Source organism: Delphinapterus leucas, chromosome 21 (assembly GCF_059928025.1).
Source record: "Delphinapterus leucas isolate spDelLeu-1000000601 "Yukka" chromosome 21, BTC_Dleu_Yukka2, whole genome shotgun sequence".
Classification (NCBI taxonomy): Eukaryota; Metazoa; Chordata; class Mammalia; order Artiodactyla; family Monodontidae; genus Delphinapterus; species Delphinapterus leucas.
This window is the reverse complement of record NC_143149.1, coordinates 12,766,626-12,783,146: the sequence shown is the minus strand read 5'-3', so window position 1 is coordinate 12,783,146 and position 16,521 is coordinate 12,766,626. Positions and strand designations below refer to the sequence as shown.

The 16,521-nt window shown below is 48.3% G+C and overlaps 1 protein-coding gene across 3 annotated transcripts in view; it reads left to right on the top strand.

The window, feature by feature from the left end:
- The window catches only part of IRF2 (interferon regulatory factor 2), an 85,387-nt gene extending 70,332 nt beyond the window's left edge, over window positions 1-15,055 (top strand). For all 3 annotated transcript variants that reach the window (XM_022570939.3, XM_022570938.2, XM_022570941.3), the window contains 3 exons: window positions 4,347-4,511; window positions 12,263-12,309; window positions 13,609-15,055. In XM_022570939.3, coding sequence (XP_022426647.1) covers window positions 4,347-4,511; window positions 12,263-12,309; window positions 13,609-13,917 — 521 coding nt within the window. In that variant the 3' untranslated portion in view covers window positions 13,918-15,055. The remainder of the gene's footprint in view (window positions 1-4,346; window positions 4,512-12,262; window positions 12,310-13,608) is intronic.
- The last annotated feature ends 1,466 nt before the right edge of the window (window positions 15,056-16,521 follow it).

The window sequence follows — 16,521 nt, the reverse complement described above, 5'->3', positions numbered from 1 at the left end:
CGTCCCTGTCCCAGGCACAAAGCCACATACTCCTAGGGCAATGTCTGGCCTTAGAGATCATGTAATATTAACTGGGTATCCAGATGTAGCCCAGAAAACTAAAACTTATTTTTCTATCCTGGTCACCAGCATTTGGGATACGCTTAAAATTTGAATAGAGATGCTCATCTACTTTTTGTCTTAAGGCGTGTATGTTAAGTGAAATACCGTAAAACTAACCCCCTTTAGGTGTGCAGGTCTATGATTTTTGACAGACATCCTCAGTGGTGTGACTACCACTACAGTTAAGACATAGGACATTTTCCTCACCCGCAAATGTTTCCCCTTCCTCCTTCCAGCCCCTGGCAGCTATGGCCTACTGTGTCTTTATCCCTTCACCTGGGTTTTAAAAAGCCCCCTTGCCAGGAGTCTGGAAATTTTCTAGAAAACGTTCGTCGTTCCATTTGGTATTTACAAGCGGTCCTGAACTCCTGCAGGCCTCTGGCTGCAGTCTGGGAGCCCTTCTCTGTTTATTCATCTCTTTACTCAGCAAAGATTCACTGAGCTGCTCTCCGGTACAAGCCGTGAACGTGTGCCGTGACTTGAGACAAAAAGTTCTAATGCAGGGTCTCAACTCTCTCGGGAGCCACAGTGTGGCTGGGAGACAACACGTACGAATAAAGAGTTAAATAAAGGGCCGCTGCATTAACTGGGCACGCGAGGCCGAAAGTGAAGGCACGTCACAAGGTCGCGTCATGCTGTCGTTTTGGCCAAGCCATGGGGACAGCAAGCGAGGGGCCCGCAGGAAAGAGAGGGCAGTCTGTTCTGGGGGGTCAGGAAAAGGCCCCCCGAAAGCAGAGGCATCTGACTCCTGCCTGCCACTCACCCTCCCCTTCCGCCCACCGCGCTGCCGCCCCACCGAAGCCTTTGATTTCCTGTAACTGGAAAAAAAAATATCCCACTTCCTGAACTTTCATCACGGGCCCTCCGCCCTCCCCGCTTTTCCTTTTCACTACTGTCCTCAGTTTATTCTCTAGATCATTGTGTGCTGGCCTCCAGCCCTACTGGACTTCTTACAAACCAGATCCTGGACTAGATTACACTTCCTCTACCCTTCCTACCTGACAACAGTGCCTTGTACAAAGAGGATGCTCAGGAAATCTCTGTTAGTTGAATGGCTGAGTTGGGACTTATGGGGGAAAATACTGAGGGAGAGAATTCCTGGTCAGAACAAAGGGACATAATTAGGAAGATGCTTGAATGGCTGCCATAGTTTATACTCCCAGGAATGACAGTGCAAGGGAGAAATGAATTTTGGAGGATTGGAAGTTAAAGGGGCCTTGATTTAAATCAAATCTATATAAGATCTTCATTTTCTTAGTATGTAAGGTATCAGTTTTATCCACCCCCTCATCAAACACACACACACACACACACACACACACACACACACACACACACACACACGTCCTGTTTGGTTTCTATCTCCACCCACCAATTTGGGAAAGGACAGGACCCATCTTGTTTTCCTGCCGTCTTATTTTACTTGGGAGAGGAGGCAGAAGAAACTTGAGAGAGGTCAGTGTCAGCGCTCAGTCTGTGTCTGGTGAGCTGCATAATTGATGCTCTCAGGCTCAAGTAGTATAGTCCAAAGGATAAAATAAGAATTTGGGAGTCTGCCTGCCATATTTAGCCTGCCTTCCTTTTCTTTAATTTTATCCCCTCCAGGAAAACCCACACGGCATCCAGTTTCCCTTCCATTCTGTATGCTGTGGCTTTGTGGAGTCTTTTATCACATCCCCAAATCTCCTTTCCCAGCCTCTTCGGTGCTTTTCTTTTCTTTGCTAGAAAATCCATGAATTCTCACTGCCTTCTAAAACCTTACCTGAGTAGAAATCAGGTAATGTTCTCCCTACCTTACTGCTAGTCACTTCATCACCCCCCTTCAAGCAGTTAAAACAGAAACCCACGTATAAACAGAAATACTTGAGTAATCAAAATATTATACTTTGAGCAGTGAAAACAGGAACTGGCCCATGATGCTAACTTCTCAAGGAGACTGGAATGTGGCCACCTTCCTGCCTAATCTGAACATTTTACAGGTGGCCGGGGACGTAGAGCACAGCCCATAATCCACGCTGTGTGACTTTGGACAAGCTACTGTACTTCTCTGTGCCTGACACTCTTCATTTATAACAGGATAATGATGCTTTCCCTGTCATTCCCATGTGTTGAAATGTTAAAATAACTTATACAGGCATGAGTAAAACATTGATTATGAGGGCAAAGTGCTTTGAGAGAGGCCCTTGGGAAAACATTGTTGGTCCCATTTGTTTATGGGTGCCAGTTTTCAGGGATATTCCATCCAATCAATTGTCAACAGAAGTATAAGGTCAGCTCTGTTTGAAAGTAAGACAGGGCATTAGGGGCATTCAAATTAAAACCACTATGAGGTATCACCACACATCTATCAGAATGACTAAAGTCAAAAAGTAGTGACAGGGCTTCCCTGGTGGCGCAGTGGTTGAGAGTCCGCCTGCCGATGCAGGGGACACAGGTTCGTGCCCCGGTCTGGGAAGATCCCACATGCCGCAGAGCGGCTGGGCCCGTGAGCCATGGCCGCTGAGCCTGCGCGTCCGGAGCCTGTGCTCCGCGACGGGAGAGGCCACAACGGTGAGAGGCCCGCGTACCGCAAAAAAAAAAAAAAAAAGAAGTAGTGACAACACCAAAAGCTGGCTAAAATGTGCATAAATTAGCTTGTCCATACATTGCCGGTAGGAACGTAATATAGTATAGCCACTCTGGATACTAGTTTAGCAGTTTCTTGTAAAACTAAACATATAATTACCATGTGTTCCAGCCATTGCACTCTTGGGCATTTGTCCCAGAGAAATGGAAACTTATGTTCAGATAAAACCGGTGCACGAATGTTCATAGCAGCCTTATTCGTGATAGCCGAAGAATGGAAAGGAACCTACAATTCCTTCAGTGGGTGAATTGAGTTGGGTTCCTCCAATTGAAGGCACCTACAGTTCCTACTGATACACCCAAACACCTGGATGAATCTCCAGGGAATTCTGCTGAGTGAAAACAGCCCATCTCAAAAGGTTACTGTGTGAGTCCATTTGTGAAGCATCCTTGAAATGACAAAAATTATAGAAATGGAAAACAGATGAGTGGTTGTCGGGGGCTGGAGCTGAGGGGAGGAGGCTGAGGAAGGTGGATGCGGTCACAGAAGACGCTTGTGATGATGAGACGTTTGGTGTTTTGACTGCGGAGGTGGGTATGTGAAACCGCGCATGTGACGAAACCGCACAGAACTAAGTACACACACACGAAGGAGTACAAGTGAGACGGAGGAGATCTGAACAAGGTGCGTCGATGGTCAAATGTCAGTATCCTGATACCGTATGATAGTTTTGCACATGGGTAAAGGGCACGTGGGATCTGTGTATTATTTCTTACAACTGCACGTGATCTCAGACTGAAAAGTTTAATTAAAAAACAGTTGAGTCAGGATTTCAGAGGCAGGGTGGTCAGAATTCATATTATCAGCGTTTTGAGGAGTTGATGCTCCGAAGGTGTGTTAGAAAATTCGGAAAGCATTCTTTTCCATTGTTTTGATATGACATCCATTGTCTGCAGAGGAGGAGGCGGGCTGGGAGTATGAATGGATCATCCCACAGCTAGAAATGACACAATAGGGTGGATTTTGGCGATCCTCCCTCATTTTTTTTTTTTTGCTGTACGCGGGCCTCTCACTGCTGTGGCCTCTCCCGTTGCGGAGCACAGGCTCAGGGGCCATGGCTCACGGGCCCAGCCGTTCCGCGGCACGTGGGATCCTCCCGGACCGGGGCACGGACCCGTGTCCCCTGCATTGGCAGGTGGACTCTCAACCACTGCGCCACCAGGGAAGCCCCTTCCCTCATTATTAAGGTTTGATAATGTCTCTTTGGACCCCAGGACCCAGAAACTAGCACAGCAGCTTCCTTTAGAGTGAGGGCAGAGAACAGAAATGGGTCAGGTTCAAAGCACTGTTTATCTCTCTGGCCCTGGGGCTAGGTCTGGATGCAGCTCTCGTCCTGCAGCCTTGGCTGTGGCCAGGTTGAGTTTGGGGTGTTGCCGCGTGTAAGCACCATTGGCAGGCACACTGGAAATAGCCCTGGCGAGCCAGGTTATTGGCAAGTTGCTTCTCCAGGGACATTAACCCAAAGCTAAGGCTTGTTCTTGTTTCATGGCAGATGACATTTGGTGACCAGGAATCTGACTCTTGGCCTCTCTGGGGGGAGGTTTCCTTTCTCGAGAGTGTGTGCTAGGATTGTGAAGGCAGGTGATGTTGGTGCATGATGGCTGTCTTTTCTTTGAAGTCGTAGGACAGTCACATCTGGACAGCAACATTGAGGATCAAGAGATAGTCACTAATCCACCAGACATCTGCCAAGTTGTGGAAGTGACCACTGAGAGTGATGAACAGGCGGTCAGCATGAGCGAGCTCTACCCCCTGCAGATCTCCCCCGTGTCTTCCTACGCAGGTAAGGCGGGGGCGGGGCGGGGGTCAGAAACTCTGGAACTGAGCAAGGAACCAGGGAGGGCGGTCCTTTAGTCTAGGGTCACTCACTGGTTTCACCAACATAGCAGAGAACCTCTCCTGTGTCCTAAGGATTATTCTGTCTGGAACTAGTCTTGCTTTAATGTCCTCAACCAACATCTTCTAGGATATTTTTGTTCTCAATTCGAAGACCCAGTCACAGCATTTCACTTGATCACCCGTAACATGTTCACGCATGACTAACGAATAAGAAGATTTCTCTGGGGAAGTAGTTCATCTGAGTCCATTTTATTTGCGCAAGTTATCAGAAATTCGGAAGGATGTTTTTAATGGAATCTGAGTTTGAGCCAGCTGGATAGGACCTTAGGGATCACCTCTTCCGGTCCCTTCGTTGGAATAGAAGGGATTCCTCCAGGCCACACGGCCAGTAAGTGTTTGGGTCAGGACTCAAACTAAACCTTCAGACCCCAAGTTCCATTCTGTCGTTCACCAAGTTTACTTGTCACTTCCACGTATTTTCCTCTTCTTTTTCAATTTCATACAGCTTCTAGCTGGGCCAGGGACTGAGCCCACTGCAGATTCCCCAGGGAATGGCCACAGAATGGCAGGAATTGGCCCCGACAGTCACAGGGTTAGCACCGGGTTCAGTGGGTTCTTCCATCCTTACGGGATAAAGTGGCGGCTCCTTTTTCCCACCAACATTACATCCCCTTATACACTCCTTCTCATGGTCTCCACTTAACTTTTGGTGACTCAGTTATAATTCTGAAATATAAGTTCTGAGTCAGGGTTATTGCTTGCAGATATTACAAATAAAAAGCAGGGGCCCTGTCATGGGTAACCAGAGTCGCTCTAATAAATAGTTCAGGAATTCTTCCCAGTGTCCTTTATGTGTTGCCAAATAGCGTGTCCTTCAGTCAGGACGCCACCCCAGTGAGCGGCACAGAGTCCGGGTTAGAATTAGGTTGATTCAAATGACAAGTTGTTTGTGAATTATCTGCCCCTAAATTAACCTCATATTTCCTGAACCCCAACTTTATTTCATTTTAACTTATTTTTTTCAACTGTGGTAAAATACCCACAGCATAACATTTACCACTTTTAGCCGTTTTTCGGTGCACATTGCAGCAGCATTAAGTGACCTAACATCGTTGTGCAACTAGCACCACCCTCCATCTCCAGAACTTTCTCATCTCGCACAACTGAAGCTCTGTGCCCATTATACAATAACTCCCCCTCCCCCTCCCCCAGCCCCTTGGCCAACCCCCTTTTACTTTCCCTCTCTCTGAATTTGGCTACTCTAGGTACCTCGTATAAGCGGAATCCTACAACATTAGTTCGTTTGTGACGGGCATATTTCACTTCGCAGAATGTCCTCAAGGTCCTGACTTTCTTTCGTGCTGGGAACATAAAAGGAAAGTGAGAACGAACCTTGGCTACAAGAAGCCTATAATCTTGTCAGACAGGATAAGCTTGTCATCAGTTATTTATTCATGAAACATATTTTGAACTCCTGCGTGTGCCAGTCCCTCTTGCATATCTGCCAGTCTTCGTAATAATTACTATTTGTTGCGTGTTTGTTGTACCCAGGGTACTGTGCTAAGTGCTTGAAATCGATTGGCTTATTTAATTATCATGAGAATAACCCCGTCAGCCTGGGTACTGTCATTATTCTCTCTTTAAACGTTAGGTATTGGGGGCTTCCCTGGTGGTGCAGTGGTTGAGAGTTCGCCTGCCGATGCAGGGGACACGGGTTCATGCCCCAGTCCGGGAAGATCCCACATGCTGCGGAGCGGCTGGGCCCGTGAGCCATGGCCGCTGAGCCTGCACGTCCGTAGCCTGTGCTCCGCAACGGGAGAGGCCACAACAGTGAGAGGCCCGCGTACCGCCAAAAAAAAAAGTTAGGTATCGGGCTTCCCTGGTGGTGCAGTGATTAAGAATCCGCCTGCCCAAGCAGGGGACACAGGTTCGAGCCCGGGTCCAGGAAGATCCCACATGCCGAGGAGCAACTAAGCCTGTACGCCACAACTGAGCCTGCGCTCTAGAGCCCGCGAGCCACAACTACTGAAGCCCGTGTGCCACAACTACTGAAGCTTGCGCGCCTAGAGCCTGTGCTCTGCAACAAGAGAAGCCACCGCAATGAGAAGCCTGTGCCCCACAACAAAGGGTAGCCCCCGCTCACTGCAACTAGAGAAAGCCCGCGTGCAGCAGCAAAGACCCAATGCAGCCAAAAATTAAATAAATGAATAAATAAATGTATTTTTTTAAAAAAATGTTAGGTATCTGAGGTCAGTGGGGTGAAGCAGCGTGTCCAGAAACGGACAACCCGTAGCACAGTCAGACCCATACGTGGCTGACGCCAAAGGCCTGCTCTTAGCCCCTTGACTGCGCTGCTGCCCTGGAGGACCGTGTGGGGCTCTGCCATTCAGAACAGTCCACCTCCCAGAATCTCAAGGACCAGCCAAAGGAGGCAGAGCAGAATGTTTATGCCCTAATTTTACAGTTGAGATAACTGAAACTTGAAACACTAAGCCACTGTGCTTACATTTCACTGACAAGGGCTGGAAATGTGTGACTTTCCTCTATATCATGCTGCTGCAGGCATTATTACACCCCAAGTGTTTTTTTTTTTTTTTTCTTAAGGGCTTGGAGCTTTAGAATAGACTTTTCTATTTATCTATTGAGTTAGACTTTTCTGAAGTCTTCTTGGGGATTCTGGAAAGGCGTCTTCTTGCTGTTCTGCCAGCACTGGCATTTTGCTTTAGCAGAAGAGTCCCAAGAACAGCTGATTCATGCAAAGAGAAATGAAAATCTCATTACCCTTTTCAGGACATTTGCAAGATTCGAAAAGAAGGATTTTGGTGCCAGGCTTGCAGGCAGTGCGGGTTTGGTTGGAGCCTGGTGTCTCAGCCTGGCCTTTAGTTCTTTCGATTGTTTTCACTGTCTGAATTTTCTAGAACCCTGTGGAGGGAAGCTTCCTGGATAGAGTCAAGACAAGTCATCGCTGCTACTTTTCTGGAGCCTATGACACATAAGAAACTTATCTGTTACTGACCATGGGTAGCTAAAATCTTTCAGTCAGGGATCCCATAGCTTGCTACTAGGAAAGGCAGCTCTTTGGTGGTATTCACTTTCTAACTTTACGTTCCCCACGAGAATAGGCTGTTTGCCTGTTTCTCATGACAGGGTCCCTTTGTGTGGACTACTGAACTGAATTGCAGCCTCCTCAAACCACTTCATTCACTTAGAAACCGGTATTTGGAAGCGGTTGTTGGCTATTTTTCCCCCCTACTGATCATTGAAATATAACCCCAGTAGTATTACAAAAACCACATTCATTTTTGCAAGTCTGTCTTCTCCATGGTCTAAATATTACAGTGAAGCAAGAAAAGGGACAGTTCCTTTGAGTGCACGTACTTGCATTGGATTGTTTTAAGACAACATGAAATTCTAGTTGGATTCATAAAACTATGTCCTGGGGAGGGATGTCCCAAAGCCCAACCTTGGGAAACTCTAGAGACGAGTCATTTTTACTTTTAAAGATCTACCGCAAAGTGGCCTGTTGCCTGCTGTGTGGCACCAGGATTTTATTAGGTTGTGGGTGGTTTAGTGAAAGAAAGCCACAGTGGTATTTTGGGGAAGGCTGGACGAGAGTATGGAGAAGAAAGTATAAGACGAAGGATTGATTGGTGACAACTGAGAGAAGGGAGATTTCGTCCTGACCAGTGACCAGCGGGAAAGACTTTGGGTCCTTCTGGAAACCGTAGCAGGCTTGCATTTTGTTGGGTGCAGCAAAGATAGAAGTGCTGTCAGAGGACTCTGATTTGAACCTCTTCATTGAGCCTTCTAGGGAAAGTAATTAAGGAAATGATTGAGGGAAAGGAATCATTGTCAATCTTATTAATAAAACTTGTTGAACAAGAGCCTTCCAGAAAATGTACCAAGATGTCGTAGTGCAAAAAGGCTGTGACAGAAGACGTCTCCCTCCCCGTCATGTTCCTGAGATGGTCTGACGATAAAAAACTGGGCTAAGTGGAGTGTGAGCCTGAGACTAGCATCATTGTAAAACTGCAACTCTGGAAGAAGCATCTTTGGGGTCATCTAATCCTAACCTCTTCCTTCCCTCTCACCCCAGTCACTTTCCGGGAAACGGAGACCAGAAAGATGAAACAAACTGCTTAGGTACCTGTTATTCCTCTGTAAACACTTGCAACTTACTCAGACCGTGCTTGGGAAGCAACTCCAAAATTTTTTTTTAAATTCCATTCTACTCAAAGCAAATACAAATCCAAAGTAATCAGAAGGAAAAATGAAACAACTAATGTTGCTGTGTCGGTGGTAACATTGATCTGGAAGTAGGAGCTGCCATGAATTCATTTGTTCTGTAAGAACCGATCTTGAAAATGGCAATGATGGAGTAAAACCAAGAAAACAGAGGAAAATGGGCATGAGTGTCCCCAACAGAGCACCCTGAGCCAGTGACCCAGGGGTGGCCGCGAGCACCACTGTTACTCTAGAGAGAAGGGTTTGGGGTCCTCAGGCTAGAGCTTCAAGCATCTCTGCTCTTAGGCTCAAGGACATTCTCTTTTTTTTTTTTTTTTTTTGAGGTACGCGGGCCTCTCACTGCTGTGGCCTCTCCCGTTGCAGAGCACAGGCTCCGGACGCAGGCTCAGCGGCCATGGCTCACGGGCCCAGCCGCTCCGCGGCACGTGGGATCCTCCCGGACTGGGGCACGAACCCGTGTCCCCTGCATCGGCAGGTGGACTCTCAACCACTGCGTCACCAGGGAAGCCCCTCAAGGCCATTCTTTTAAACGATGAAAATGAGAACTCCCAGTTTGCTTATATGGAGAGTTTTCAAAACTACTTCAGAGGCAGTTGATCTTCCTTTAGAAACGGTGCTCTTCAGCCACCGTTTGTGTCAGCTGAAAACAGAAGTTCAGAGCATGTGAACTTGTCTTGTCTCCGACTATCTCCCTGAAGTTGAAAACTGGGTGCTTACAGGCGATTAGCATTCTGATTCTGTTCATGGTTCGTGCCAGGCCTTACCAAGGAGCCTTCCCCAGGGTCTGCCTTCCCACCCCTCCCACAACTGTCACTCGGGCTGTGGAATCCCAGAACCTTGGTCTAACCTGCTCGTTTTTGCCTATTTCCAGCGCCCAGAGCAAGCCTGGTGGCACCTTGTTTTTATGTGAAGGGGAGAGGAACAGAAGATGATGGTGTTTATGGAGGGTGATTAGGCGTGAGGGGGCCTAGACCTACAGGAAGGGAAGAGAAACCTTGGCTCCGGAGCTCTAAGAAAGCTAACCATAAAAATGGAAAGGGGATCTTGAAGTTTCACCAGAGGCTGGAGCAGCAGGAGAGCTTCAGCGCCCGGGGCCCTGGAATCAGAAGCTTGCTTTGTTTTCCCTCCTCTGTGCTGACTCAGTCCACAACGACTTTGGCTGGTTTCTCAACATCTCTGTTCCGCATTTTTCTTGGGAGTGGCTGCGCTGATTGCTGCCTCCTCAGGGTCCTGGGCTAGCCTGAAGGTTGAGTGGAGGGGCATTTTCCCTTGCTCTTGTGTATAATTTGCTTTTGTGTGGAAACCTCTCTTGTGCCCGGCGTTGCCGGTTTGCCCTGACAACTAGGGTTGGGCCTTCTCCGGGCTTCTGCTGCCCCTGCTGGGGATGCTTTGGGAAGTCGGCTCAGTCTGAGGAGTGGACGGGCCCGTCTTCTAGTTGCTGGGGGTTAGGTTTATCGGCAATCGCTTGTGCCCAGGTGAAGTCACTGGAGAACAGTGGCCGAGAAACGTGCATAGAGACCCCAGGGTGGGCCCCGTGTAGTAACTTTCAGTTTCTTTGTTCGAGGAATGAATCTGTGCCCCAGTTTGTCCGTTTGTTCCTTAGCCTTTAATTCATGGAGGGCCTGGTCTGGGCCTGGTGCCCTGGGTCGTCAGAAGGACTCTATCTGGGCTGGGAGCCACCTGGTCACAGCTGTGCCACCAGCAAGACGTGAGGCTGGAGGCCAGTCCCTCTGTAGGTTTGGGATGGAAGGGGTAGAAGGCACAAGAACACATAAGGCCTTCTGCACAATCAAGGGGTGACAGGACCTACTACCTGACTTAGAGACTGAACAAGACCTGTGTGCAGAGCACCAGCCCACGGGCCCCAAAAACGTTCACTAATACAGCCTCCCTTCAGGCCATGTCTGCGAAGTGAATGACCCAGACTCAGGGCTCTCTAAGGGTCCGTGTATTTTGGAAGTTCCACCCGCTGTGTTTCATTTTCTCAATGCTGTGAACCCTGAAAAACTGCACACCGTCAATTCTGTACTTAAAACAATTAACATTTTTCTACTTAAAAAAAAAATTAGTTTGCTTTAAAAAAAAAATCAAAATTTTTTTTTACTTAAAAGAATCTTGTATTCTGTGTGCAGATGATGTGTAATCGCTAGCTCTTGAGTGTGACCCTGTCACCCTAGCATGTGGTGCAGATCCCCTGTTGAATGAGGCTCAGGACAAAGGCGCACCAACATTTACTGGGTGTGGGCTGTGTTCCAGGCCCCGTACTAGGCCTTTCCCTCACTCATCACGTAATCCTCTTTGGAAGGTGTTTATACTCCCATTTTACAGATGGGGAAAGTGTGCCTCAGTGAAGTTAAGTAACTTGCTCTGTGTCTCACAGGCGGCAGGATGAATCAGGATGGTAAGTGAGTTAGTTATCTATTGCTGCGTGACCCTATAACCACAAACGTAGTGCCTTAAAACAACACACATTTATTATCCCACAGTTTCTGAGGGTCGGGGGAGCAGACATGGCTTGGCTGGGTCCTCTGCTCAGGGCATTCTCTGCCCAGACCAGCAGCTGAGGTCTGGTCCAGGGCTGCTGTCTCATTTGAGGATGGGATCGGGGAGGATCTGCTCCCAGGCTCACAGGGTTTGGGGCAGAATGTAGTTCCTGGCAGGTTGTCAAACTGAGGGCCTCAGTTTCTTGCTGGCTGTTGGCTGGAAGCGGTCCTTAGTTGTCTGTCATGTGAGCCTCCCCGCCACAGCTGCTGGCTTCCTCAAAGCCAGCAAGGGAGATGGTCTCCTCATTAGACAGGTTGCAGGGTTACATAACGTAATCACGTGCATCCCATCGCCTCCACTGTGTTCTGTTGGTTCAAAGCAAGTCACAGGCCCCGCCTGCCCTCCAGAGCAGGGAACCCCACAAGAGGGCAAACACTCAGCAGCTGAGCCACCCTAGAATCTGTGCACCCACAGTAACCCAGGATATAAGTACAGAAGGGCCGTGAGGGAAAGGAGGGATCTGAGGAGAATGGGGCTCATCTGGGGAGGCTGGGCTGGGACTTAAATGAACCAAATGCCATGAATGGGAAAAGACCCGTGAGCGGCTTGTGATGGAGCAGCTGTGAGGAAAGGGCCTGACGTGGAGCCAGCAGAGGGCCGGGGGGCAGGGCGGGCAGAACGCAGATGGGCAGCCCGGGGGCCCAGCACCCCGTCCTGGGAAGAGAGGCCATGAATAAGCATAGCCTGGCCCTGGGAAAATGAGCCACCCTTCATCTCTGAATTCCTCCCTAGCATCTCCCAGGCACACGCGTTTGACCTGACACAAGGGGACAGAGGTTATGAGCTCAGTGATGCATTTCTCTTTTGAAGAAAGACGTGCTGCTGTATTGTTTTAAACACTGCCTGGGCCTCGAAGCAGTTTGAGCGGCAGGAATGATGGGCCTGTGTTTTTCTCTCTGTGAACAGGAAGCGAAACTACCGATAGTGTGCCCAGTGATGAAGAGAGCTCGGAGGTAAGCATGGTGGCACCGGGGCAAAGGCTTCCCAGCTGGCACGTTGGTTTCCCAGCTGCTGGTGAAGTTTCTTTTCTTTTGAGCATGAGTTTCACTTTTGGATTTTTTTTTTTTTTTTTGGTGATGGTGGTAAAATATACATCACATAAAATTTACAGTGCTTTTGACTTACAAAATGAAGCTTTGGGAAGTAAATGGGAGGGAAGGGGGTAAGATGTTACTGTGAGAAAGGAGGCTGTGACGGCAGGAAAAGGCCGAGGAACACTGATATGCTTACCACCGTAAACATCCTATTTCACAAGCAGAAATAGAAGGTCCAAGTGGCCCAAGGCAATGATGAGAAGTCAGTGTCAGAAAGTGCTAAGCAAAAGTAGCTCCCCAGATACCGGGAGTGTCCCCTCCCCCCCCAGCCCGCCCTGTGATCCCTGCCCACGGGCCAGGTATGTGTTCAGTCCGGATTCCAAGTGGCTTTGCTTCTGATCTCTCTCCTCTTGGCTAGGCTCAGACAATGGCAGGAAATGGCTGGAACTGTGAGGGGAAGCATTCCTGCGAAGCCTGCTTTGTGTCTGTGTTTGAGTGAGTGAGTTAGTGAGTGAGAGACAGACAGACAGACAGAGACTGACTACTGGTTGTCTGAATTAGTAATTTCCCAATGTACTAAATACTTTAAAGTATAGTCCAGGAATTCTGAAAAGACAGTGGGTGTAGATGCGCACATACGTTCGGAACCTGTTTCTTCAAGGTCAGAATTCTAGCTCCTTCTCTGAATGACACCACCCTTGAAGCCAGCTATTTGCATGCACTCTGGAGCTCTAAGCTGTACCCGTTTGAAAGCAATCCAGGGGCGTTCCCTGTCTTTTATTGGGTTCCTCGCTTCCGGCACTCTGAAAATGCAGCTTGACTCAAAGATCAGATCGGGCCATCTGTGAGGACTTAGTCGCCGTGACACACCAGCCATCCTGGCCCAAAGCTACCTAACCATGAGGCCGGGCAGCCGGAGTAGAGGGGAACCAGAAACCAAGTTGCTGCCTTGTTTTCCTGCCTTCGTAGAACAGCCTTGGCTAGATTTCTGGGAGGTAGCCAATGGGCATGGATTAAAAAGGGAAGAGAAACTGTGCTTGGGGCATGCATGGCTGGGAATGGATTTCAGTTCAGGGGTGTGGAGTCGCTAAGGTTCTTGTTTATTCCACGCCTCTTAAGAAATTCAGACACCAACACGTGGGAAGAGTGGCACATTGTTTAAAAAGCCATTCAAGAGAAGGCAAAGGAAATGTATATCATGATTATTTTCTTTGAAAGGGCCGACCACACTGGCGGAAGAGGAACATTGAAGGCAAACAGTACCTCAGCAACATGGGGACACGAAGCACGTACCTGCTACCGAGCATGGCGACCTTCGTCACTTCCAACAAGCCCGACCTCCAGGTCACCATCAAAGAGGAGAGCTGTCCCGTGCCTTACAACAGCTCCTGGCCCCCGTTCCCAGACCTCCCCCTTGCCCCCTCCGTGACCCCAGCGCCCAGCAGCAGCCGGCCAGACCGGGAGACCCGGGCCAGCGTCATCAAGAAGACCTCCGACATCACCCAGGCCCGCGTCAAGAGCTGTTAAGCCTTCGACTTCCCCTGGTGGTTGTTGGGATTTCTTGGCTTTGTTTTATTGTTTGTTTGTATTATATTTTTCTTTCTGACACCTGTTTTAGACGAATCTTAAGGGAAAAAGCCTTGACAATAGAACTTTGATTGCTGTGTCCAACTCCAGTACTGGAGCTTCTTTTTAACTCAGGACTCCAGCCCCTTGGTAGACGCATATCTCTAGAGCCTGCTGGATCTCCCAGGGCTGCTCCCTCAAGTTCAAGGACGTCATAGGACCAACACCCACACGGGCAGTGAGGTGCTGCATTGCCTGCGGTCAAGGCCAGCATGGTGGAACGGATGCCTCTGAATGGAGGAGAAAATGTGAACTAGCTGGAATTTTTTATTCTTGTGAATATGTACATAGGGCAGTACTAGCGACGTTGCAGTCTGCTTCTGCACCTTATCTTAAAGCACTTACAGATAGACCTTCTCGTGACCCTGCTCTGTTTCATAGCACAGTCAGCACCCCTCTTCCCTCCTCCCCTCCCCCCTTCCCCCTTCCCATCTCCTCCTCTTGCTTTGCAGCCCCTCCCCTCGTTTGCCTCCCCTTCATCCCACCCCCTCCCCTCTCTCCCCTCCCCGGCCCTCCTATCCCCTTCATTTTCTTTCCTCCTTTTCCTGCCCTCAAAGGCTGTGTTCCACATCCCTGAGGAGGAGAAGAAAATGAACTTCTCCAGAGATGTCCCATTTTAAAAGACTGCTTTAAAAAACAAAACAAAAAAAAAAGAAAAGAAAATCTTTCTAATCTGCTATGCTTGAATGCCACGCGGTACAAAGGAAAACTATCATGGAGAGATTATGCAAATTCCCAGATTTGAAGAGAAAAATACTCTAATTCTAACCAGAGCAAGCTTTTTTATTTTTTATACCGGGGAATATTTTATTCAAGGTAAAATTCTAAAGAAAATATAATTGTTTTTTATCTTTTCTACAGCAAATTTATAATTTTAAGATTCCTTTTCTTGTTTATCGGCAGTTGTTATTACATCCTTGTGGCACATTTTTTTTTTTTTAATTTTGTAAAGGTGAAAAAGCTTTTATGAGCTCATGTAGCAATCAAATTATCCTGTGGATTGATAATAAATGAATATGATATATAGTTAAATTTTTAATGGGCATCACGCCTGGCTTTGTGTGTGTGTCCCTTAGAGCACAGTCATGGGATTGGACTGGTGCGATATCGTTTCTTCTGGTGGACCAGAACTTTCCCCCTTTCGACCCTGGAGGTTCCTGTTGTGAGATGGCTTCCTCTGTTAGGCGCTCGCCCGGGGCTGGACGTTGTGCTGCGTGTCTTACATGATGATTTCACTTGTTCACTCATCCGGGTTGTGCACGGGATAGAGATTTATCTCCGTTTCACAGGGAGGAGATGGAGACTTAAAAGGAAAATGCCTTTACTCAAGGTCACATAGGTAGTCATAATCCAAGGCTGCTGTGACTCTGGAGGAGTGTTTTTTCCCCTTTCCACCACTCTCTACTGTCAGCAAATTCCACCCACTTCTGTGTTGATGCCACGTACCGGGATCACAGATAAGATGTTTTTGAGAACAGGAAACATTTGTTGGGTTCCTCGTCAAAGTCAGTCTTCTTTCTGAGACCTAGGCCCTGCCCTCAGAACTTAAGGCGTGTCTTTTCTAGTGACAGATGTGAATTCCACACCCCAGACTCCTGCCACCACCCAGTCTCTGACCTTGGGAAAGAAGGCCGCGGCGCTCACCCCTCATGCTTCCACGATGTCCAAAAACTCAGCCTACGAAGACTTAGCCGCCCCCCTACTACCTCTGGGGGCTTACAGAGGAGATTGCTAGGTTAATATTTGAAAAGGTTCCTTCAGTGAAAGGACAAAGGGCTAATTTTAATGCCTCTCTCTGTGGGTGGCTGCAGATATAATTAGCGGCCATAAAATTATCCAGCCCTGAACAAAAATTAACTGAAGCATTTTACTAGTTGCTGTGCTGTGGTTGAAATGCCAGGGTTGATGGTTGGCTGCTTCCGCGAGGAACACCCTGGTGACTCTGGGTTTACCTGCGCTTCACGGAAAGCCTCGCTTTCTGTGCTCTTCACTGGAGACCTACCCTTCTCCCAGATCCTGAATAAACAGGTCCAGTTCTTTGCGACTTGTATCTAAATCCTTCTACTTAGTCATCCTGTTTTAGAATAAATTAGAAACCAATAATGGAAGGTAGCTGTCCATCACATGGCCTGGAGATCAAAGGGTTAAGGCCAGCTCCTGATTCCTGCCCCCCTTCCCTCTTCCAAATACAGAGGGAACCCCCAGCTCACTTCCTGACCCCTGTCAGCAGCTCTGCAGGGCCCAGACGCCGCCTCACGTGCTTCCTCCTACATGGTTATGACCGGAAGTACAGCATCTTACCAGGTGAGAGAAGATGGGGGATCTGGAAATGCACCACTGAGGGACTGAAGGTGACCATCCATTGCCAAGCAGGCCACGGAAAACAGAATCATGTTTAAATTATTTCTGAGAAAGGCTGTCATGTTTCTCAGTGTTACTTGCGAGGAGTGTAGGAAAAGAAGCTAGTCAGCCCATGCCTAGGCTTGGCCTGAGGAAGAAAAACAA